At 39.1% G+C, this 24,476-nt stretch overlaps 1 protein-coding gene across 1 annotated transcript in view; it reads right to left on the reverse strand.

Moving 5' to 3' along the window:
- LOC105892739 (hyaluronan-binding protein 2-like) overlaps positions 1-12,753 on the reverse strand; it is a 30,648-nt gene extending 17,895 nt beyond the window's left edge. Inside the window, exons 1-9 of the mRNA XM_012819044.3 lie at positions 12,619-12,753; positions 12,394-12,466; positions 9,134-9,232; positions 8,275-8,385; positions 7,981-8,097; positions 3,229-3,339; positions 2,810-2,981; positions 877-965; positions 384-786 (exon numbers count right to left, since the gene is read on the reverse strand). Of these exons, the coding sequence (XP_012674498.2) occupies positions 384-786; positions 877-965; positions 2,810-2,981; positions 3,229-3,339; positions 7,981-8,097; positions 8,275-8,385; positions 9,134-9,232; positions 12,394-12,466; positions 12,619-12,678 (1,235 nt within the window). The 5' untranslated portion in view covers positions 12,679-12,753. The remainder of the gene's footprint in view (positions 1-383; positions 787-876; positions 966-2,809; positions 2,982-3,228; positions 3,340-7,980; positions 8,098-8,274; positions 8,386-9,133; positions 9,233-12,393; positions 12,467-12,618) is intronic.
- Positions 12,754-24,476: the final 11,723 nt, after the last annotated feature.

Below are 24,476 nucleotides of genomic sequence, written 5' to 3' on the forward strand. Positions count from 1 at the left end.
AGTGTATTATCCACACATTTAGATTGAATTATAACTACATTTCCTGTGTATTGAAACTATATTAACAGTTATCTGAAAGGTGGATTCAAATATACAAAGTATGAAACAAAGTACAAGTTTAAGAAAAACAGAATTGGTAAAAATATGTACTTAAATATATTTAAGTCCATCTTAATGGTGTCTCAATATAGTACAGTCAAGTCAACACTATTACACATATTTTAGTTGTTATTTATTCTCTGAAGCTACTCATTACCATTTTTACTTTATCTATCATGAAAATGTGTGTGTAACAGATACATACATTAAGGATGTTTGCAATTCATCATTAGTATAAATTTTTTTTAGTAACGCTTTGATAGTTTCCAGTTTGATTCACTTACATGCAGTGGGCAGCTGTCAGCACCCAGCAACTCTGAATGAGAACCGCTCCACAAATATGCCTGAAATCCTGTCTTGAGCCTCTGATTCGCACCTGTAGAGAAACCTGCCATGGACGAGCGCCTGGGATAGCCTTCATACCACCATAGATCCGATTCAACATCCGCCGTGGTTGAGGCTTTCCACAGGTGGCAAAGCTCCTACTTGGGCCAGAGGTAGGCCCCCCTTCTGCTGTGGTGGCTACAAGTATAGTTGGCCTAATTGGCACAGTTGTAGGCCCCCCATCTGCTGTGGTGGGTACAAGTATAATTGGCACAGTTGTAGGCTGAGCAGGAAAAATCACTGGGGAAGTTGTTGGATCTTCTGTGTCGAGCTGGGGCTCAGTGGGAGCTGGACTCACATCATCTGTAAAAGATGAAAAATGTAAAACACCAACCAATTCCTCTGATAAATAGGTATACAATATGCACTTTTTTGAAAAACTCGGAATAATACCTTGACATTTCCTCACATCGCAGTGTTCCCATCTCAGTCTTTTCCTTCTTCTGATGAAGCACCAAGGTTTAACATCACCATCTGGGTTTCTGAGTTCAGATAAATAGTGTGAAATCACCAAAAAATTATGAAAGCAAAGGACTTAATGATCAAATATTGCACATATGAATTTACAACAGTGCTGAAAAAAAAAACAAGTAATGGGAATTCACTCCGAAGTCTTTGGTAAATTACCAATCCTTAAAAAAAACCTGTATGCGTGCTCCTATAACAATGCCATGTAGAAGTACCAGTGAAAAAATGGCCAGTGATCCAAGTTATTTCTACATCTGTTTTTGTCATCTGTATTTTCAAAATGGAAGAAATATATAAATATATAAAACCTCAAGGCTGTAAACAGGGAAATAATAAACATATAAATAAACACGTAAATATTTGGAAACTCTGTGCTTTACTATCCTCTGTTTTTTGTACATCTGTACAAATATATAAAAAAAACAGATTTATTTCATTAAAGATGCCTCGAGAAGCCTTGTAGAAAGACAAGTTTTGTTCACCTCATTTTTATTTTATTATTTAGTGCATTATTGTATGACATTAAGTGTATATCAAGTAAGGGATAATGTATTGTCCAGCGGTCATTATCCCAAAATAAATCCGGACAGGACGAACAGGACCCCGACGCACAGCGCAGTGTCCTGAAGGGATTTCTTTTTTGATAAGACCGCCGGATAATACATTATCCCGCTTATTATACGGTTACTTGCCAAAAGAAGACATTCCTCCAAAATACCTCTTTTTAATGATTTTGTAGCCGTTTCGTGATTTCCGCTAAGAAAAAATTGTTCTTCAGACTAATAGTACTTTAAAGTTTCAGGTGTTGCGTAGAAACCCATTACTTGCTGACTTCAAGTAACAATGGGCCTCATTCTCAAACATTTTCTGAAGTTTCTTCAGTTTTCTTAAATTGAAAGCGCGTTCTCGTGCACCTGGATTTGCATACATACATGCCCCGCCAGCTCCTCATAAGGGCACGCAATGTCAAAGCGGAAAGCGAGCACTGTTCTAGTAAACGCAGATCTAACTTCACCGGTGCAGAGGTGGAGGTACTGTTGCAGGATGAAGATGTGTCCATTCTATTCCACTATGGCTATATCAACGCGATTGAGTTTAGTGCTTATTTATTTATTCACTTACATTTGCAGTGTTCGTGTAGTCCTTTTATTTATTTTAGCACATCACGATGCTTCGTAGAATCATGACTATAAATGTGAAACGTAATTGTTAATGATACAAATATTCTCGTATTTATTATTATTATAATTTTTTTAATCCGAGGATGTCTGTAGAGTTGACATGAACGCAATCACCAACGATTTCTCACAAATTCAGCGCTTAACACTTCTAACACGGAGCGGCCAAGTGCGGCATCTTGTGGTTTTTTGAGGAATCGCATTTGAGAAAACTCTGGCCGATTTACGACTGCTATTTCGCGTTCTGAACTTCTTCTGAAGTTCAGAACAAATCCCAGATGAGAAAACTTTCATGAATACCAAAAAACCTCGTAAGTGGAGTTCAGAAGAAATGCCTTCTTAAATTCTTCTTAACTGCATTCAGGAATGAGGCCCAATGAGTTTCCGTTACATTCAATGACCTGACTACTTGCGGAATGATATGAAACATGTGAATTAGAAGCACAAAACCCGTTGCCACTTCACAGGATTTCCAACCTGGAGTACCAATCAACACAGTGAGTAGTAATCGGTACTTTCTCATAACCATGAACATGAATTTGAGGAAAAAAACTAGCCACCTACAAAAACACAGCAAAAATGGTAAAGACCTACATAATAAAGTTATAATTCTTGCAAATACTTCTGCAAAGTACTTTGACTGTCTGACTGACAAAAACAAAACAAAGAAAATCTGTGACCTGCAAAAATTGTGAGCAGCCAGTCCATCTGCATCTTCAAAGGCACTGAAAGGGTTAACCCCATTCTGAATGAGAAAATGAGAGTTCCAGTAGAGGCACTCATCTCCATCTTCAGTTTCAGAAACTTTCCCACGGTAGGACTCTCCATCACCTTCATAACAGTCATCTGGACCTGTTGCAGAATAATATCCATTTTAAGGCTAAACATCTAAGAGAAGCACCTCAAACTGTGTAAAATATCTATAAATGACAAAAGAAACCAGCTACACCTGAATCTAAACCTTTGGTAAATTAACCAAATTTTATATCGAAAACACTCTTCAGTCTGCACATGGAGAATTTCTGGTATTCCCATCAGCTGCTCTGCACTGTGAATCATTTGAAATATCCTTCCTGGTAAGGAGTTGAAATGCATTTACCAACATGGCAGAGACTTCCATTGAAGTTGTCAGGGCAGACGCAGTCAAAGTCACGCCCATCCTTTATGCATTCGCCACCATTAAGACAGGGACTTGGGTCACATGCAGCATCTTTAACAAGACATAAAGGAAGAAAATCAACAGTCAGTATTAAATAGATAACTGAAGCAGCATCTAACAAAACACATTCAGATTCTCAACAAACATCAACTGTACATTTCATTTGTCATTGCATGAAGAGGAGGGAATACAGTGAAATATGGTTAGAGCCAGATGTGGCAAGTAACAAAGTTTGTTTATTACGTTATCGTTCTTAAGTATTTTTCCACGTATCTGTACTACGGATATTTTCCATGCAAAATACTTTTTATTTTACACCCTTAATTTTTAAATGCAAAGCCTGTACTTTTACTCCTGACATTATTTTAATGTTTATTGTCACTCTTCTTTATCCATTTAATAAATAATCACAAAAAGTGTGTTTATTTAGTGCTCAATTCTCCAATCTTCATACACATCATTTTGCCTCCTTTGGACAGTGGATCATTGTTTCACTCAATGAAGAAGAGCTATCAAAGTTTTTTTAATGTGGTCATCATACGGCAGGTTCTCTGGACACTATTCTCACCACCATCCTCCAGTCTATCTCTCCTACAATTGTACCTGCTATCACACACGTAGTAAATGCTTCACTTTGTTCAGAAAACTTTCCTACAGCATTAAAACACTCTCGGGTTATTCCATTGCTGAAGATGCAGTCCACGAGAGGTTGTTGATATTTGAGGTCAACAGCCAAAAAAATTACACCCCTCCTTTCTTTGCTCCTGAAGGTTGATTGGTTGGAATTGTTTAGGGCTTGGTTCAAGCCACTGTGCTTCTCATTCACAGAGCAGGACTGTGTACCCCAGATTGGTTTAGAATCATGGACGATACTTTTAATCTATCTAAAGTGAAGAATTATAGATCTTTCTTTATTCTTCCCTTTTTATCAACGATTCTTGAAAAGGTGTCTTAAAATATGCTTCAGAACAATTTAAACAGTCTGGTTTTAAGTTTGGTCATTCTACCAAAAACGCTCTTCTGTCTGTGACTGAGGCATTGAGAGTAGTAAGAGCCTCTACTCAGTCATCAGTTCTTATTTTACTAGACTTGTCAGCAGCCTTTTACATGGGGAATCATGAAATCTTCCTCACCAACTCTCCAGAGGTGTACCTCAGGGCACAGTGCTTGGACCCATCCCATTTTCATTAGGTGAGATCAGCCATTCCCACTGGTTCTCCAATTACATTTATGCAGATGACACTCAGCTGTAATTGCCCTTCCTTCAGTATGCTTTAGTGATATCTCAGTTTGAATGAAGAACTGTCACTTTCAGATCAGTCCTTCGAAGACTCCTGGTATTCCCTGTCAATCTGTCTATCCCACATAATATTTACATCCAGCTTGGCCCATCGTCACTGCAGTGCTACAAGAAACATGGGCGTTATGATCAATGACTAAATTAGATTCACTGACTGAACGTTCAGACATGGCTTATGACCAGGCGCAATTCGTCAGGTGAAATTCCGCCTCGGGTGCGTTGTCAAAAAAATCATGTTTGGCTGTCAAGTAGCAAGTTCAGTTGCAGTGCAGTGTCCAGCTGGCGGCTAGGAAGCTAAAGAGCTACTTAGCTGGTTAGTGGATTATTTGCCCCAAATATGTTCATGAGCAAAGTAAACAACAATCAATTTACAACAATCAAGTTATATGTAACTTATAAGCAGCTAGCTAGCTACTATGTATTCTAATAGATTTTATGTTAAAGTGTTAGCATCAAGCTAACAATAATGGTTGAGAGCTTCAGTTAAGACCTACAATATTCTGTTTGCACTGACAGCATTCGTGTAGCATATAAACAACAAGCCGAGTCAATGTAAACGTATAAAAAGTCGTGTAGAAACCTTTATTCACATAAAATATTTCCCAGTAACAGAATCCCGAGACTCCGCCATCTTGGTTTGATTTTTCTGATTACTCCCGCTCCTCTGAACAACGTAGGCTTCCAAATCACACACACACACACCGAACTGATTGGCTCTCGGGTTGTTCTCATTTGCATAAGGTTAAAGAATCGCCAACTTGGAAATCGGCTGCAGAGGCGTATTTATCCTCATGACGGGCAAATAGCCAGAATTTAGTCTCCCATTCAATCCCAATGAGAGCGAGACGAATTACGCCTGGTCATATGCCCTGTCTGAACGAGCCGTGAGCATGTGGCTTCTGTCTCGAGGTCTTGATTGTTCATCCTCTATAACACTATGAAGATCAAACCCTTTCTTGCACAATGTGCTTCACAACTCCTTGTGCACACCCCAGTTATTTCTAGACTAGACTATTGCAATGCTATTCTAGCAGGCCTGCCTGCATGTGTGGTGAGACCGTTGCGGATGATCCAGAATGCGGCAGCGCTTTTGGTCTTTCATCAGCGAAATACACATGTAACTCCTTTGCTAATTACCCTTCACTGGTTCCCTGCAGCTGAAAGACTTACATTTGTATCTCTTACTCTCACAAACAAGACATCCAATAGATTGGCACAGACCTATTTCAATTATATCATGCAGATGTATTTCCCCTCTTGACCACGTTATTGCTCAGAATCCTTCTCTCCACAGCAAGAGATCACAATCAAGACTCTGTGTGGTGGAATAACCTAACTAAAGTTTCCTCGTTGTTCTAGTGACAGCCTTGGAAATTTCAAGAATTATATTTTTATTAATTATCTATTTATCTTTAATTATCTATATTAAGGCTCACCGCTGCAAAAATCACCTGTTATGCAAATACATTTGTTACACGCCCTACAATTTTGATATAATTAAAGTTTTGTAAGTGTGTGCAGTTTTGTAAGTCACTTTGAAAAAAAGTGTCTGAATACCATAGACATAAACAAGCTACCACCAATGCCCTCCCAAAACCCTATCAGTTTGACTAATGTCAATGCCAATGGTCAATTTACCAACTTCATCTCTGCGTCCGAAAGTCCCGTGACAAAGAGGTTGGTAATGTTGTGTAGCCTAATTTCCTCAGGGGAAAAAAGTCCCGTGACAAAGAGGTTAGTAATGTTGTGTAGCCTAATTTCCTCAGGGGAAAAAAGTCCCGTGACAGCTTATGTGGTGGAGAAAAGAATGCATGTTATGAACGCTTATCAATCAATAAGCCAAAAAAATTGAGGTCGTCTTCAAAGTATTTTCTCCCAAAAATAATACAATTTGTATAATAATTAAATAAACAATCTAAAAATGTTTGATAGCAAATCAGTCCTAGGAAGAAGTGCTGATCCCACAAAAATAGAAGCGACTTAAGATAATTTAGACCTTTTTAGGAAAGAGCAAAGAAGTCCATCAAACAAAGGTGAAGTGAATCATTTTAAATGGTGAATAAGCTAAGATTTAAATAATATTAGGACATTTTCTCAGCTCATCTTATACTAATAATTAGATGGCATTCTAAATTTGAAATAACGTTCTATACAGAACATTTAATAAGATAGAATTGACCATAAGACGAAATACAGGAGATGTATTAGATGCTGATTGATAAATCAGTGTGCCCATATCACTGGCTGATGTGAGGTATTTGTAGATTAATCAGTATCCATGTTTATACTAGTAAAAGTAACGGACAGCCAAAAGTATGAGCCTTCACCTATATTACCAGTGTTGTTATTGCCTACCTTGTCCACCACACTCGTTTCCAAGGCTACAAATCTCAACTGACTGTTGCACAGTATAATGGAGTGAAAAGCAAAACAAAAAAACAATACTTGTATATATTGGCTGTTGAGCTCAAATATCAACACCCTTTGGCCATGAGTGGCATGTGAGTACATGACTGAGCCCATACTTACACCCATTTCTCCACCTAGGGTACCACTGGTATTAAAACAACTTCAAGCACATTCACTACACAAACTAAGTCTTCTTACTGAGAGGCATCGCTGACACCTCTATTGAAAGGTAGTTGTCAGATTATTCTAGGCAAACACCTAGGCCTTTCTCTCCTCCCCTCAGTCTCCTCATATTTATATTGTTGTCTATTCTGTTTATGCCATGCATAATAATCTCATAATAGTCTCCTATGGAGGTCCAAATTAAACTGTTTTCTGGGAAATACAAGAACCAACTAGTGCATTTCAGCATTGTTACTGAATATGGTGGATAGAATGAAGTTGGACTCACCACAAAGTTGGTAGAGAAGTGTATTTGTGAAGTATTTTGTTTGGTACAATGGTAATTAAATAAATAATGGAATCATGGTACAAGCAGTATGATTTGCGTTGTGTTTCTGCTAATTTCAAATCTAATCAAATTTAAGGAAAAATGTTGGTTCACATGTATTTTCTATCTGTGACCCTCACCCAAAACTCTTTTTAATGAAACAGAGAGCACAAAGGCTAAGTTTATATACAACTTTTAAGTTGAACTCATTTTGTTTAGTTTTCTGGATCTCACCATCGTACTTGTGACAGGAAGCCATTATGACAGAAGATGTACATTGTAATGACAATCACATATGTATCCTTAGTTTGTGAACTGTTGGAGATGAAGTAGCAACAACCACTTTAGTGTATGATTTGACAGCTATGAGTTCAAATAATGCATAATACTGTTGCACATTAAGTGAATGTACATGTACAGTATGTGTCAAATCCAATAGAAATATTGCATCTTGGCCTGTCAGTTGGCTTTTTTTGCATGGTGCCGAACTTACTTAATTTACAGTTGGGGAGCTTGAATGGTTCTTTGCACTTGCATTCATAGTAGGGTGCAGTTGAAGTCAAAACACATGTTCCATGTCCACAGGTCTTTCTCTTGCAAACCTTTTTGCCTGTAAAAAAGAATAAGCATAAGGCTGAGCAACATGTTTTATTCAGTTGTTTTTAATTGTATAAAACATCTGCTTGGATAAAATCTGTTTGTTAAACATAATTATTTCTCAATAACATTTGTTATTTCTTAGTATTTTCTCTTCATATTGTAAAAAAAGATGCAAAAGATTTCTTACTTTTCTCACATCTTCTACCTTTAAAAGGCTTGGGGCAGTTGCATTTAAATTTATCCCCTCTTTTCTCCTCACAGGTACCATCATGGAGGCAAGGGTTCGGATCGCAAGGACCTGAGTAATGAATGAACAAAAAAACATGGTTTGGGAAAACACAATACACAGGGTGAAGAGAAAGAAAAATGAGTTTAGTATGGAAGGTGTCTAGTTATACAGTTATATTGAGAAGGATAGCGAGAAAGGGAGCCTTCACATTGACAGTAATGATGTCACAATTGCTCAATGTAAGTTACTTTTTTTATATTCTTTTTTTATAATATATTTTTAAGTATAAAGAGTAGACAAATGAATATAGATTCTCGTTGAAAGAAAAAGACCTACACAACAAAGTGTTTCCACAAATTTTTATGTAAAGCTGTTCTTGAGTTATTGTTCCTTGAAGAGTCAAAATAATATGAAACTAGATTTGGATTTCCTAGAGGAAATACCAGTGCATGCAAGGCAAAAAAAGTAAAAATTGAAAAGTAAAGATTAGAAGAACAATTAATGCAATTAAATGCATGCAAAAGGAAACAGGAGAAAGAGGTATGTAAAGACTGACAAACTGAAGGTAATACAAATAAATGAAAAAGAAGGAAAAGAAAAAGAAGATGATCATCTCAATACAAGTTTTGACTGTTGTTCATGTTATTCTACTACAGAATATTGAACTCCTGGTTGGTACAGATAGAAATCTTCTATACTTCAGTCCCAGTGAAATGAAGGTACAGTTTTAACAGTTAAACCATGTTGTAAACAACAGAGAGCACAATGGTTAAATGAACTGAATTGTGTGAAATGAATACACGACCCTTTGTTATACCTCTTAGGTCCTGCATCTCAAACAACCATCCACTGTCATGTTCATCATCATCATCATCATCCTTTGGGTCTTCTGGAACATCATAATCTCGAACAAAGTCTGAAAAATATAATGCTCTGTTTGAGTAGCTGTATTGGCATGATGATGCAATAAATACAAATGTATTTAGGGAAATAATAACCATTGGAGTAAATCTGGTAGTTTCCCTTCATACCATACTAAATCAAAAGCCATTTAAGGTAAAGTATGGCCCAATGTGAGCATGTGTCTTTGCAGGACCTGTACTTTATAGCTTGATAAATGAGAAGAATATAAGATAGTTAGACGGAGTATGTTAACCCTATGGAGTCGGGAACTTCACTGGCAATGCTGTGAATAAGACCTTAACTTTCCATCTTAAATAAAATCTTGGTACCACATTCATCATTTTTTTTTTTAAAAACCTATTAACCCACTAAACCCACTAATTTAACTTATCTTAGACACTATTTCACTGATCTTAGACACTATTTCAGTGTCTTAAATAAGTGAAATGTTCAGGTATTCACATTCCTGAGACAGCGTGAAAATACTCAATTGCAGTTCTATTCACATGGTGACAGCTTCATGATTATGAGTAAGGATCAAGTTCATCCATTGTAAACACAACAATACCATTCAGGTTCAAGCATAACTTCTTGTTTTGCAGCAGACTTTGCTATTTGGAAGATGGAAATATAACATTGTTTTTTTTTGTCTAGTCAAATTGCACAACAGGATAACTGAAACCTGAAAGAGGCAGGCAGGAGTGATAATACTAGTTTTGAGACTGTGACTGTGAGATTGATGACAAAGTTTCCTTCTCACAAATGTAATTAAAACAAATGTAATGACAGTTGCCTACTACAAAATGATTTCCCACAAATATTATAATTATTACATTTCATCACCTTCCTGAAAGAATTGCCTAAGTCATTTTTTGTCGAAAAGGACTTTTTTGCCTAAATCATTTCATCATGATGCTGGGCACCTCTGGTAAAATCGCCTACATCCTCAGTTGAACAGATCATGTGACTCTACCCCTGTAGTATAATGGCCTATGTCAAGAGTGTGACTTAGGCAGTTTTATTTTGCCTGTCAAAAGACAATATGACTTAGGCAATTTTACAAGCTTTTTAAGATGGCGGCATGAAAGAATACATATCCACTGAAGTTATTTCCATGATTCAGGGCTCATCCTCTATTGGTAAGTGATGAGGTTTACTATAATATAGGCTAGGTTATGAATATTGCATAGTTATTTTGTAAGAATTTTAGTTAGCAAAATAGCTAAGTCCATGAAGCTAGCATTAACAGTGGAAGGATCCAGAATCTGTGGCTGTTACAAGTGATGTCTGTTAACTCTTTTCTGTCTTTTCAAACAATATTTCATCTACGGTTTTTGTCTCATTTATTCCACATTACATGACCTAATTAAGAAAGATTTGAATTCCGTATTACATCATTTTAGTCATCATAACATAATTTGACCGTATTATAGTATGCCTGTTGTGCAGTGTCTAGAGGCAGCTTGTGCACCCCTAGGGTAGCTTTATGTAAGTGACCACAAGACAATTCATGTTTTTCAGAATGATCACACAGTTGTGACCGCACACCTCAAAGGGTTGAAATGTTTTTTCTTTTTTGAAGAAGATGCACTTGACAATTCTGACAGCGATCAGGTTTCATCCACTGAAAATGACAATGAGACCGTCGTTGAAGAGATGAAGCAGCATGTAGCAGCCCAAGACTCTGTCTCAGATGGAGCACACAAGGCCTTAAACACTCCTGTTGATGTTCTTTTAGATGCCAAGACACTACTGCAGAAGCACAGAGACCTACAAAAACAAGACGTTCCTTCACCCAGGCACAACCATCTCCCAGCTACATTGGGAATATCAACAGGCAGCTGCAACTGCTGGAGTGATGGCCGTTGGAATACGATATTTCACAGATGTGTTCCTTGACTCACTTCCGGTTTTAATACCGATCCCAGCAGAAATACGGATCCTTGGCCGACAGTGTCTTTAACCTGTTGGTCTGGTTGGCCCGTTTTTCTACTCATCTTTTTCATACTCTCAGCTAAAATCAGTGTAAACACCAATAGTTGTTTAGAATTACATGGATTTTAAAAGGAATTTGACCGAATTTCAACAGAGTATTCCCGGCTTGCGACCTACCCCGCCATGCCTCAAACCGGAAGCCTTGTTTTCCATTTTCTATGTAACATACTGGAAAAAGCCACTGACCCACAAAAAATAATTTTACATTTCTTTAGTACATATATGTTCATATTATATATTCAGTTGATTTTGTTTATCTTATCAACTTGATCTAAGGTTCTAATTAAAGTTGATTAATGATGTTGCTATGACATGCTGCAGAGAAATGTCAGCCTTCAACATGCCTGAAAAAACTGAAAAGCAGGAAATGAAGGGATTTAGTCCTATCTCCTCCAAAGTGCGTGGACAAGTCCTTCATGCTGGTATAGAAAGCAAGGCAATGGGATAAGCTTTTTTTCTAGTGACAATCTAATCCCAGTATGTGGCACTGTTGTCTAATCAAACCAGCCGTTCAACCTGAAAGCCACATCTTATTTGCAATTTAAGTGCACAAAGACTTTATTATTCAAATAATCCTTTGGTAAATCTTCAAGCAAATCCTTCAAAAAAAAACTCTCATTAATAATTCCTCAAATAATTCAGTAATCCTTAAATATAAAGTCAAATAATGGATGGGTAAAAAATATTTAATTCTGTATTTCTATTTGGATCATTTATTTTGTATGGATTTCCATAAATATATTTGTAAATATACACAATATACACACAAGATATACTGCATTTAATAATCTCATAACATAATATGAATAACAGAATCATAATTAAAGTATGTATTGAATAGGTTGCCTTACTCTGCTAAGAACTCTTCCATGTTCCGTTTGTTTTATCTATGATTTACAGGGCATACATACATTCTTTTGATTCCAATAAGGATTCATTTGTTTAAAATATATGTATATAAACTCAATACATAGAGTACATGTGTTAAAATGTCCAGATACTTTCCATATGGTTGCTAATACATTCAGGAAAAAAGTTCAGTAGACATTCTTTATCTGTTTGGCTCACAACTGGGATTACTCCTCAGGTTTGCAAAGTTAAGGTCCTCTTGTCAACAGCATAAACGATCTGATTTCACAGTCACATCAGATGAAATAATAAAACGAAATGAAAACTTACCTTCCACTCGCCCTCTGTGTTTTCCACGTTTTGATTTGTGTCTGCCTGGCTTGTCATCATGTTTCTTTTTTAACTGATGAGATGTGGGGAAAAAAAAAATAAAAAATTTTGTATTTATATTTTAAAAGCTACATCCACAGAACTTAAAAAAAAAGTGTGTTTGTGTTGAGTGTGAAGTAAAGCAGAGAGTTTAGCCTATATCAAAAGTAGGCACAGAAATAATACCTCAGCCTGATTGATGAATGCCAACAGAAAGACCAGAAGAATGAACAGCCTGGCGTCCATGATGACTCTCAAACAGCAAAGTCTACACTACACTACACTACACTACAACGAACCCATGTTTACAGTTCTATCTGGGTCACTGTCCCTTAAGGGGAGGATGGGTATTGATTTAATGCACTGTTGTGCAGCTAAGGTATGTGGCAAGGATTTAGAACACGATATTTTGTCCTCCTGGAACTTTTTTGTTCATTTTTTTTTAACTTAAATCCTGTGATATGGTGTAACGTGCATTGGGTGTAAAGTATTGAGCCCCCCTGGAAGTCATCACAAGATGTACATATTTTTCCACTCTGTGTTTTCATTATGAACTCTTATGTTCTCATATATTTCTAAAGGCTAAATAAGGTGTCTGTGTACTAAAATACAAAAATATATTAAAAATGAGTAAAAAGTATTCATTAATACGTGATACAGAACCCCTTTGGTGCAATAAACACCTCAAGTCTCTTGAAGTGAGAAATACCAGCTCTGCACAATGTTCTGCAGTGTTTCCCCCACTCCTCTTGGTAGAACTTATACAGATCCTCTAGGTTGGTGAGATGGCCCTACTGGACTGGAGTGCCACATATTATTGGTGGGATTTTTTATCAGGGATTTGACTGAGCCATTCTCGAGTATTCACTTGGACTGTTTTTGGACCCCTCCTGTGGGACTTTAGTCATGTGCCTTTACCACTAACTGGCCAACGGGTAGGAGAACTCTCTCACAAGCCTCAGGTTTACAACAGAGAGCAGTTTTCTTGCAATATTGTGTAGAATTCGTTTCCATTCAGTCTCCCTTCAATTTCAAAATGTTTCCCAGTTCCTGCAGATGCGAAATGTCTCCACTGATAAGAGAAATGTCATTTTTCACTGTAATCATGATGTTTCACTGTAATGATGTAATTATGGTGTTTCACTGTAATGATGTAATGATGGTGTTGTTTCACTGTAATGATGTAATGGTGGTGTTTCACTGTAATGATGATGTTTCACTGTAATGATGTAATGATGGTGTTTCATTGTAATGATGTAATGGTGGTGTTTCACTGTAATGATGTAATGATGTAATTAGGGATGCACGATACCACTTTTTTACAAACCGATACGAGTACGAGTATTTTTATTTGTGTACTTGCCGATACCGAATACCGATACCGATACTTCTTAGATTTGGTCTCCATGAAAGTGCAATTAATTTGGAGGCAGATTTTATTTTATCCTCTGCAGATTATGTCAAGCCTATAGTACAAAATTAACAGAAGGCTATCCCAAGCCAAAAATAAACAGAGCTTTCTGGTTTTAACACACAAAAAAAGCCTTCAAACAGACAATATCATCACATTAGACAAAATGCAAATATAACCAGATAAAGGCAATTCAATTTGCTGCATAGTTAACAACACAGTCTGCTTAACAAAAAGTGAACAGAACTATTACTGGATTAGCACAAGAGCACATTTCAGTTACAAAAGGATCAGAAGAATCTCCTGCTCAAGTAGAATCACTTAACCTATGTGGCACAGTCTTTCTCTCTACCTCTCTCTCTCTGTGTGTGCGTGCGCGTTTTTTTCTTTTGCAAGACGTCAGTTAAGATTGGTTGCTTCGGTCTTGCGCCACTAGCATCAGTGAACTTTGTGTACTTAGCACTATGGTGCGTCTTCAGATGTTTAATCAAATTGCTTGTGTTAAACAAAGTACTTTCCTTTCCGCCCCTCGACACCGTAACAGTGCAGATCTTACACTGTGCCTTACTCCTGTCGTCGTCATTTATCTTAAAATGAGCCCAAATCGCCGTTAAGGCAGCACAACGGAATTGCTAATCGCTAACGAGATGCTAGCAGCTAAATTTAGCGAAACCTGTATACTGAAATACTTTGACACTATGACAAACTTTCCTAACACAGTGAAACATCAAGCAAATGCAACACAAGACGGCAAATAAGCTACTTACTAGTCTGGCAGAGAATGGTAGGACAGGTAGGACAATAAATCACATTTTGTGTCAGCATAGCCCAGCCAGTTTGATGCAGTGAAATACTGATGAGTGGTATCGGTGCTTGGTATCGGCAATTCAACAACGAGTACGAGTATTTTAACGAAGTATCGGCACCGATACCGATATCGATATCGGTATCGGTGCATCCCTAGATGTAATGATGATGTAATGATGTAATGATCCTGGCAAAGGCCTTCATGGCTTCACCTAATTATGAATGTATGTAATGTTGGACTGTGATTTTATATGGCTATTATCAACAAATCATATTAAAACATGAAATCAAACACTGAATTGATGTGTTAAAAAGTAATGATGGAAATGTCACTGTCTTCTGTAGCACGTTAGTGTGTGCGTTATGTCGGCACCATGTGCACCGCCAGGCACTACGGCAAAGCCCAACATTTTTTTTAAATACACACATCAAATACTACTTCAAGTTAGGATAAAATAGGTCAACATATTTAGAAAGAGGTTAAATCATAGATGTGTAACTTTGCCTATGTTCTTCTGTGGCTATGTGATGTCAGCTAAGTTAGCTAACGTTAGTTAATATTTTCATTATCCTGTCATGAATTTTAACTTAATTAAGGCTATGAACTGAAAATATGGCCTGTGAAAATGCTGCTGCTGTTGTGAACACGTCTCTCAGCGCGTCAAGCTCAATCAATAAATCAGTGTTTTAAATAATATCTCAAAGAAATCAACCATCTTCTTTATAGGTCTAAAGTTTTCTCTTCCCCTTCATAACCCTTTACTCCTATCTAAATAGCAATCTGGTAATCAGCTGTGGTAAAAACCTTCAGGCAACACAGGCAGCTTTATTCATGGCACCAGGGAAAGTTACAAGCACCACAAGCAACATATCCAAAGCTCTGTGGGCCAAGGCCCCTTCTCATGACAAACTCAACTCATGTGACCTATACAGTCCCATTGATTCAGTGACAAACAGGTGGCTAACAGACATATGACCAAATTAGTTTTGGCTGGTTTCTATCAAGACAAGGAAAAAGTGATGACTCGAGGGGGGTTTCACAATACACTATATACATCCTTCTGTCTGTCAATTGTTGTCATCACATGCTCCATCCTATGGTGTCAATTATGTCCCCATGGTCCTGCTAATATGTTTCTCATGTTCCTCGTTAGAAAAACTTTGTGTATGTACCAAAATGCAAGGCATCTATAACACTAGATGCCTGAGAAAAGCACGGAACATTGTAAAGGATCACAGCCACCAAGGCTATGGAATACTCAAACTGCTGCCGTCTGGTAGACGTTACCGGAGCATCCGAGCACGGACTACCAGACTCACAAACAGCTTTTCCCCCCAGGCTATAAGGCTTCTGAATCAGCAACATTGACCCACTGAACAGTCGTCATCACCATGTACTTTCTGCTCCCCCACTCATACGACTACACTTACTACATATATGTACATATTTTTAAATTGAATTTAATATTCCTCACTTCACCCTGTACATTGCTGCTAGCCCTTCTTTTATTTTAAATTGTTGCTACTTGTAATATGTTATATGTCATAAGTTGTTTTTGTTATATGTTATTTTTTAATCTTGTATGTCGTCTACTGCGTAGATTTTGCCTGCCAAGTCAGAAGAATCTGCATATTGCAGTCTAAATATGACCAGTTATGGTCAAATAACTGACTAATTGGCCATCTCCATGTCTAAATCAGGAGATCAAAAGCAAAAGGTGTTTCAATACATATGCAAGTAGTACATTTCAGGTTTGAATGTATTTTTTATGTTTTACATTTTTATATAGACAAATAACTTATTTTGCCTTTGGAGAATATACAAGAGCATACATGTTTGTAACACAAACACTGATAAAGCAAATAAGTATAAGTACCTTTTTAATGGAGGAAATGGTGATTTGGTGACAGTTTCAGGGGGTAGAATGCTTTTGCATGGAAGTACAAGCATTAGAGGACCATAACAACTGCCTTGTAGAAAGAGTGAAGTAAAAGAAATCCCCAAAATTTTAGATATTATGTTGTTTGGTCAAATGAATCAACATGTACAGTGGTGGGAGAATCAGGCACATTTCTAGAAAAAAAAAGTCCTACAGCTTCTTTGCAAGTATTACAGATAGCACTTATAACTAGCCTTGTTATAATGTAAGACACTTAAAGTAATGGAAGAAAGCAAGTCATTTTGACTCGCAAAACTCGCAGTTCGATGGTCATGTTGACACACAAACCAATATTTATTTAAGACAAAACTTTAGACTTTGTTCAGGAGATTGGTTTTACATTTACAGATCTGAAACAACTTGAACTTTGCCTTGCAGCCTATAAAAACAATGACAATGAAATGCACAGTCTGCAATTATGGAGACGAGTTATACATATTTGAGCTCAACAGCCAATCAAATGACACCCCTCCCTTCCGTTAATGTTGATTAAATGTGATCTGATTTTCCTGTCAATCTCAGGTTTTGAGAAACGTAATGTCCTTGTGGCAAGCGGTTGTGTTGTAGAGGTAAAGGTCAGGTATTTAGCTATTTACCAAAGCGATGTTCAAACAACGTGAATCGAACCCTGGTCAACAGCTTTCAAAGCAGTGACACTAACCACTGCACCATGGCATTAACCTGTGTGAACTCGGACTCGGACTTTCACACAAAGAAATATTTACCTCAAACCAGTATCTATAACCCGAAAGGCATTCAGGTTAGTGATGGAAGCAGATCCTTCCGTTAATAACCTTTTATTAACAAAAATAGCAAAATAATACAAACAAGAAATATAGCTGCAAGCAGCCATGAGGGGCAAGCAGCCCAGCAGGCCAGAGTTGCCATGGAAACTTGATGTCATTATCTGAAGGGCATGGTGTGAACTCTCAACGTTCAAGAGAGAGAAAAGAGAAAAGAGGAACTTTTATTAACTCTTTAATTTTACAAACTGAGGTAGTCAAAAACAACTGAAAACAGATAAAACCACCGGCTTGCACCCAGTGTTACTGGCACCCTCCCCTTGTAAGCCCTGCTTCCTACTGACTCTTCAACCCTTTGGCTGACTAGTTGCTGCTCAGTGCCAAACTAGTCTAACCATTTGCAGCTGAGCTTTCAATTAGTGGACGGCCCGACCTCCCTAGTCCCCAGAGCACCTCCCCACGGTCATAGAGCCTTCCTTGTCAATGTTTAGACCTAGTGGGACCCCAAGAGCAGCTTGGGGTACCCCAATGGCTGTAAGCACTCACAGCAAGTTTAACATCAATTGAGCAAAGATTGGCTTCTCTTTGGTGCTTCACCACCAATTTCGATTGGCTGTGACGGGTGACCGCTTTCGAAAATCATAGCTGCGAAAAACACTGTAGTCACACACTGTAGTCTTCTCCTAAACGATAGGTATCACTGCCAGGAAAAATACCATCTAAACCACTGGAAGGTATGCAGCGAATTAGAGTGGAATGACTAACTTTATCACCAGTGATGACGGACCCGGGTTATCGTCTATAGGTGGCCGTGGCCAAAAAGCCGACAGAGTGAGGGTTCAAAGACACAAGGGTTTAAGGCTTGAAAAACGATCAAGGAAGTCCAACACAGAATGGAGATTAGGAGAACCCAAACTAAATTCCAATGCAAAAATGAATTAATAAAAAAAAGACTCAAAATTCCACACAGCAAAAATGCCAGTGTTAAAATGTTGGGGAAAGTGTTAAATAGAGAGTGTGTGTTGTTTTAACACTACATAGCTTTAAAATAACATTGCCAGTTTTTGTGTGACACTTTTATGTTGCCAAATTGGAGTGTTAACTAGTTGATGTTAAATTAAGCCACGCCTTCACGTAACGGCTACAAAATGTGTAATTCACTTTTTTGTTTTTTCCACACAGGGGTGCAAACTCGTCACCTTTCTGCGAAATTCGCCGTTTTTGATCCAAAATAGGTAATTTGTGTGATCCGTGTAGATCTGCAATACAAATATTTTTAAGGGGGGGGGGGGGTCCTGCAAGTAATCTGCGAATGCAAGCTGTCATAAATATTTTTTTCGAGCTTGTTCGTTTGGCCAACCCATGTCATGCCGTAATAGACAGGTGTATTACAAGACATGTCTTTCGGGTGAAAGCGTTGGTTTCGAGCGGCCTTTTTAAGATGGCATTTACGGTAACGTGTGACGTTGGTACGCTGCAATAACGTTATGCTATCTAACGTAGGCTAACGTGCTAAAGTCAGACAGTTGGCTGACAGACGCTTCGCAAATCACATCAACCATTTTTGCTGGTTACAATAACGGTGTTATCGGATAGTACAGTGTCTTTTTCTCGGTAACTTTTGAAAAATGTACATTCACATAAAAGACATGTCCGTCAGCCGAGTTTGGTCGGGTGTTTAGCTGCTAAAGTTATCTTCTGTCCTGTCGTTTAAAGCAAACCTTTTAGCTCTGGCATTGGTCTCCCATTATCTATTTATCACTTCACTGGATTGGAAGTCCGATCTTTCTGTGCAGGCTATTGACAAGCAAAGTTGAAATTGCAAGGTGAAGGGAAAATGGCAGAAGCCGGTGTACCACCGAAGAAGGTCAAATATATGTGTACATTTAAGTCTTGCTGGACAGAAGAGTTCGCAAGCATATCCAACAGTCACCTGGTTAATAGTCATGCTTTTTGCAAAGCTTGTATTGTTGATTTCAACATAGGGCACGGCGGTAAGGATGACGTCCGTCAACACGTTTAGTCTCAGAAACATGTCCGTGCTGCCGAGGCACAAAAGGGCACTCAGGCAACATCGAATTATATCACCAAGGGACAGATCGAACAAGACCAAGTGCTGCAGGCTGAACTGAAAATGGCAATGTTGGTTGCCAAAAACGACATCTCGTTTTCATTTTGTGACGAGTATTCAGCCACTGTGGCATCGATGTTCCCGGACTCCGCAATTGCCAGAAAGTATTCGTATGGGAGAATGAAGACAACCCAACTTCTGAAAAGTAAGTTTCTCCCAATTTCCATTCAACGGTGGTGTATTCCTTCAATATTAGTTCAATATTAATATCAATATTAATATTAGCAGATAGTCCCAAAGCACCAGCATAATTAAAACAAAACATTAGTAGTAGTATTTAAAAGTCACTGTTACTTATTTCTTTTTTAGGTGCCATTGCCCCAGAGCTCAACGATGAGGTGACAGCCACCTGCCAGACCCAGCCATTTGGCTGCGATGAGTCTACCACAATTCAAAAAGAGAAAGAACTAGTCATTTTTGCTCGACAATATGACGAGAACAGTCTTGAGGTTGTCCACAAATGTATTGATATGCGAGTCTGCAATGTGGGAACAGCAGACAGCGTTTTTGAGAAGCTGGCAACCTCTATGACGTAAGTTTAATGGCGTATTAGATTTAGATTACATCAGATTCATCTTTATTGTCACTGAACAAGTTAAAAGTTCAGCAAGGGAATGATGTGGAATGCACTTAAGGCTCAGTTCAATTTCTTTGTATCCTATGTTTTCAACAAATGCATTTGTCTAATGACAGAACCAGAGGAATTTCATGGGATAACCTGGTGGCCTTCAACTCGGATAACTGCAATGTGATGAAAGGAAGGCACAATTCGGTCATAACCAAATTAAAAGCCAAGCAACCTCACATCCAGGATGAGGGCTGTGTATGCAACCAACGACGAAGAAAGGAAGAAGAGGAAAAGAAAGCCAAGTATAGAGGTAAGTCTTCTCATCTCAGCCATTAAGGTGTCAAACGAAATAAATGTAGTATTGTGCATTATTTAATATTGGACGTTTCATTGCTGTCACTTAGGCTAGCTATAGCTAGCTAGCGACTGTTACTTTGCTAATTTGCTACGTAGGCTATTACTAGCAAATGAAACTTCACTGGTAACCTACATGGATGGAAATGTCAAAAGAGCAGTATCTGGATAACGTATGCTAGTTATGAAAAGTACAGTTGCTGTCTACATTCAGGCACGTGCACAGATAGACCCCTAGTGGTGCTCAAGCACCTGCCCTTTTGCCCAGGATGAGAAAAGTGCCCCTTCTGCTGGAGCCAAATGTTTTCTTCATTCATCAATATTTAAGAATAAAAATGACTCTCTCTGTCATCAATTCCCCCCAAATGTGTTTTGATATATGGCGGGGCATTTATTTGAGCTCTTGTCAGAATTTCGCCCCGACATGCTCCGCGGCGCTCACAAGCCCCACGCGCCCCTCCCTCCTCCTCCTCCTCCTCCTCCTCCACTTAGTGCTCATGCAGTGCTGAGCGCCAGGCCAAACGGCTGCAGCCTACGGGCTGAAACACACCAAACGCGTTTTTAAAACGGCAGACGCTTCAAAAACGCCTTGGCAAAGTGCGGCGGGCAAAACAGCCACAGGGGCACCAGGCTGTTTTGCCCGGCGCCTAGGAAGCGGAGCTGCGTGCGCAACCTGCCTGGGCCGAGTGTGACATTGATGAGCGGTGCGCCTCCGCGCCTTGCGCTGGAAAGTTGAGAATAGTTCAACTTTTAAGCGCATCTAAAAAACGCTAGAAAGACGCAACGCGTGGCGGAGAAAAGGCGCACACGCAAGGCGCGTCGTACCATAGGAAACAATGCATTTGCTAGCGTCCCGTTTTTAAAAACGCGTTTGGTGTGTTTCGGCCCTACTTCTTCTCTGACCCGCAGCATCAGAAAAACAGGTAATGGCGGTGTTTGTGCAATCCCCCGACGTTGTTTGGTGATACATTAACCACAATATTAGCGCCGTTGAAAACATTACGTCGCAACTGGTCCGACGTTTCCTAAATAAATAAACAAACACAAAACTCCAAGCCTTGTCCAGCTGTTTACTGACGTCTGTCATGTTTAATGAAGAGAGAGGGGTAGAGAGATACAGGCAGGCAGACAGGCAGGCAGGCAGACAGGCAGGCAAACAGGCAGGCAGAGAATTTAAAGGCAGTTTTACGGCTCTACAAATTAGACAAGTTCACTAGTTTTGTTTATTTTAAAATCGTAATTATTGAAATGAAAGGTAGGTCTTAAGTTGAGCTACATGACAGTCTGGTGAGGTATATTGTGGTATATTATTAGTGTAATGCTGCTCATGCTTCAACTCAGTCAGAAAACAGTAAAAACAAATGTGTGTGTAGGCTACTGTGTTGTCAGCTTTACAGAGATAATGTAAGTCACTCTTGATCATTATGCACAACATTGATTTATCTCATTTACAAAATTTGCAGCATAATGCCAAGAAAAGAGAGACTCCAAAAGCAGGACAGGGAACTGCAGCACGCAGCTCAGGGTAGCAGCTCTCTTTTATCTTGGATCAGGCCCTAGTAAAACAAATAAGGGAGAATCAGTAACCCTACCTGGTTCAGAGGAGCCCATCATGGATGAGGAAGGACAGACAGAGTGTAGGACTGAGTTATGTTCAGGAGATAATTTGAGTTAGTTTGTTAACAAAATAAATATTTAAGTTGAGAATATCCTACTGTGTTTTTTTTATATTTATTTATTATTATTATTTTTAATTTCATTAATCATTTTGGCGATGGGTGCCCTTTTTTTTGGTTTGAGCACCTGCCCTCCAAAATGTCTGTGCACGTGCCTGTCTACATTCATTATAAATGGCATAAGTTCTGTTTAGTGAATTCACAACTAGCAGGTGCATACACACACAGTAACCATTTTAGGGATAGTGGTGGTGTTCACCCTTCTGTACAGTTCCTCCCCAGGAATATACTAAAATGTATATGTGTTTTTTGTTTTGTTTTGTTTTAAATTGGCCAGATGGCAATTTTTGCAGAGGCCGACACCTGCTGGAGAAAGGACGCCTGATTCGCCTCCCTCTGAACTTTGTAAGTAGCCTACACAACTAGTACTATTGTTGCTGTTTTTGTTTTTGTTATTAGCAATTATTACTTTCATAATCACATCACATTAATACTACTAATTGTAATCAGTAGCCTAGTATTGTTTAGCCTTGTATCAGTAATTGTAATGTATCTACTACAGTGTTTCTCAAACTTTTTCAGACCAAGGACCACTTAGCCAATACAAAAAAACTTGCGGACCATCTAACTAAATACTAGTATATCCCTGGAACAACATGCCTTCTACCCAGACTTGGCGCCATACAATTGTTAGCGGCGCGTGATTTTCGCGGGCGGGCACTCCTTTTTTACGTACCGGTAGGCTAGTTATAGATATGACGAGTTTCTAGTTTCTCAACGGCGCTGAGCTCAAGATATATATATACCCTCTCAACCCTTTCGGCTGCTTGGTCTGTCGCCGCTCGCTGCGTGTGGGTCTCCCTTGTCCGCAACACCCACTGTTCGGCGTTCCACCGTCATTCACTGCACCCGAGGGAACAAACACACACAGGTTATAAGACATTTAGAACATCACCACTCCATGTCCCCCACAATCATAAAAATTGCAGCAAGTTTTATATAGCACAGCTTACTCACCCATCATCCTCTGACTTAGTGGGAAGAATGGCACTGCTTCTGCTGAGACATGAGCCGAGTGATGTCTGGCTCCAGACTGGAGAGTTTCAGTCTCATATTTGGCTCCACGTTGATCCGGTTGCGTTGCTTTGTTTTCAGACCAACAAGTGTGGAAAATCCAGCTTCACAGTTGTAGGTGGTTGGAAACGGCATCAACACTTTAAGAGCCGAGCCAGCCAGCTCAGGATGCTCAGGTTGGACATGGACCCAAAAGTCTGTCAAACATTTATCTCTGAAAGTCGTCTTCTGATGTGATTTCCACAAGGCTGACAGCCTCTCTGGGTGGACGCATGGAGCAGACATGTTTGATGTGTTCTTTGTCTCCGAATGGACTTCTGATCCACTCATGGCCTGCATCTAACTCTGGGAAATATCTTCCCAATGCGAGTGACGGCCTTGCAGATGTTCCTTGAAGGCTGCAACAGTGTCGCCATCCAGCTGCTCTTCAGTGGTGAGAAGAAAATCTGCGAGTGTCGGAAAACTGTCATATTCCTGGCGATCGAGACGGCCACACCACAATTCCATCTTGAGGCGTGCAGCTTTGATTTTGTCCTGGACATTGAAGACTGTGACAGCTTTTCCTTGCAGTGCTAAGTTCACAGCATTGAGAGTGCTTAAAACATCAGCCAGGTAAGCCAACTTTGCCAGCCACTGGAAATCATGCACTTGGTCATACACTTCATCACTAGGATGGAGGAATAACATCACCTTGTCGCGCAGTTCAAATAAACGGGTGAGGACTTTCCCACGCAACAGCCAGCGAACTTCAGTATGAAAAAGAAGTTTTTTATGTTCGCTTCCCATTTCTTCACACCACACTTTAAAAAGACGTGAGTTCAGAGCTTTGGCTTTGATTGTGTTAACCAATTTCACAGACTGGTCCAGTACTGCCTTGAGACATGGGGGCATCCTCTTGACAGCCAGCTGTTCTCTGTGAATGCAACAATGTGTTGCCGTGGCCAATGGTGCTACTGCGCGTACTCGCGCTGTTAGTCCTCTATGTTTCCCAGTCATCGCAGTTGCACCGCCTGTACAAATGCCAACGCATCTTGTCCAGTCCAGGTCATTCTGTGTAATGAAATCGTTGAGTGAGTCAAAAATAGCTTCTCCTGTTGTGTTGGTTGGGAGGGAACGACAAAAAAGAAAAGAAATCATGCACTTCTCCTGCATATATGTACCTTACATAAGAGAGCAGATTTGCTTCATTCCCGATGTTGGTTGACTCGTCCAGTTGTAGAAAAAAAAACTGGCTTTGGCGTATGCGTGTCAACAGCTGATCTTCAACGTTTTGTGCCATCAATTGTATTCGCCGCTGGACATTGTCATTAGACAGCGGTATTTTGTCAACTATATCACCT

The sequence above is a fragment of the Clupea harengus genome, chromosome 13, assembly GCF_900700415.2.
Source record: "Clupea harengus chromosome 13, Ch_v2.0.2, whole genome shotgun sequence".
NCBI lineage: Eukaryota > Metazoa > Chordata > Actinopteri > Clupeiformes > Clupeidae > Clupea > Clupea harengus.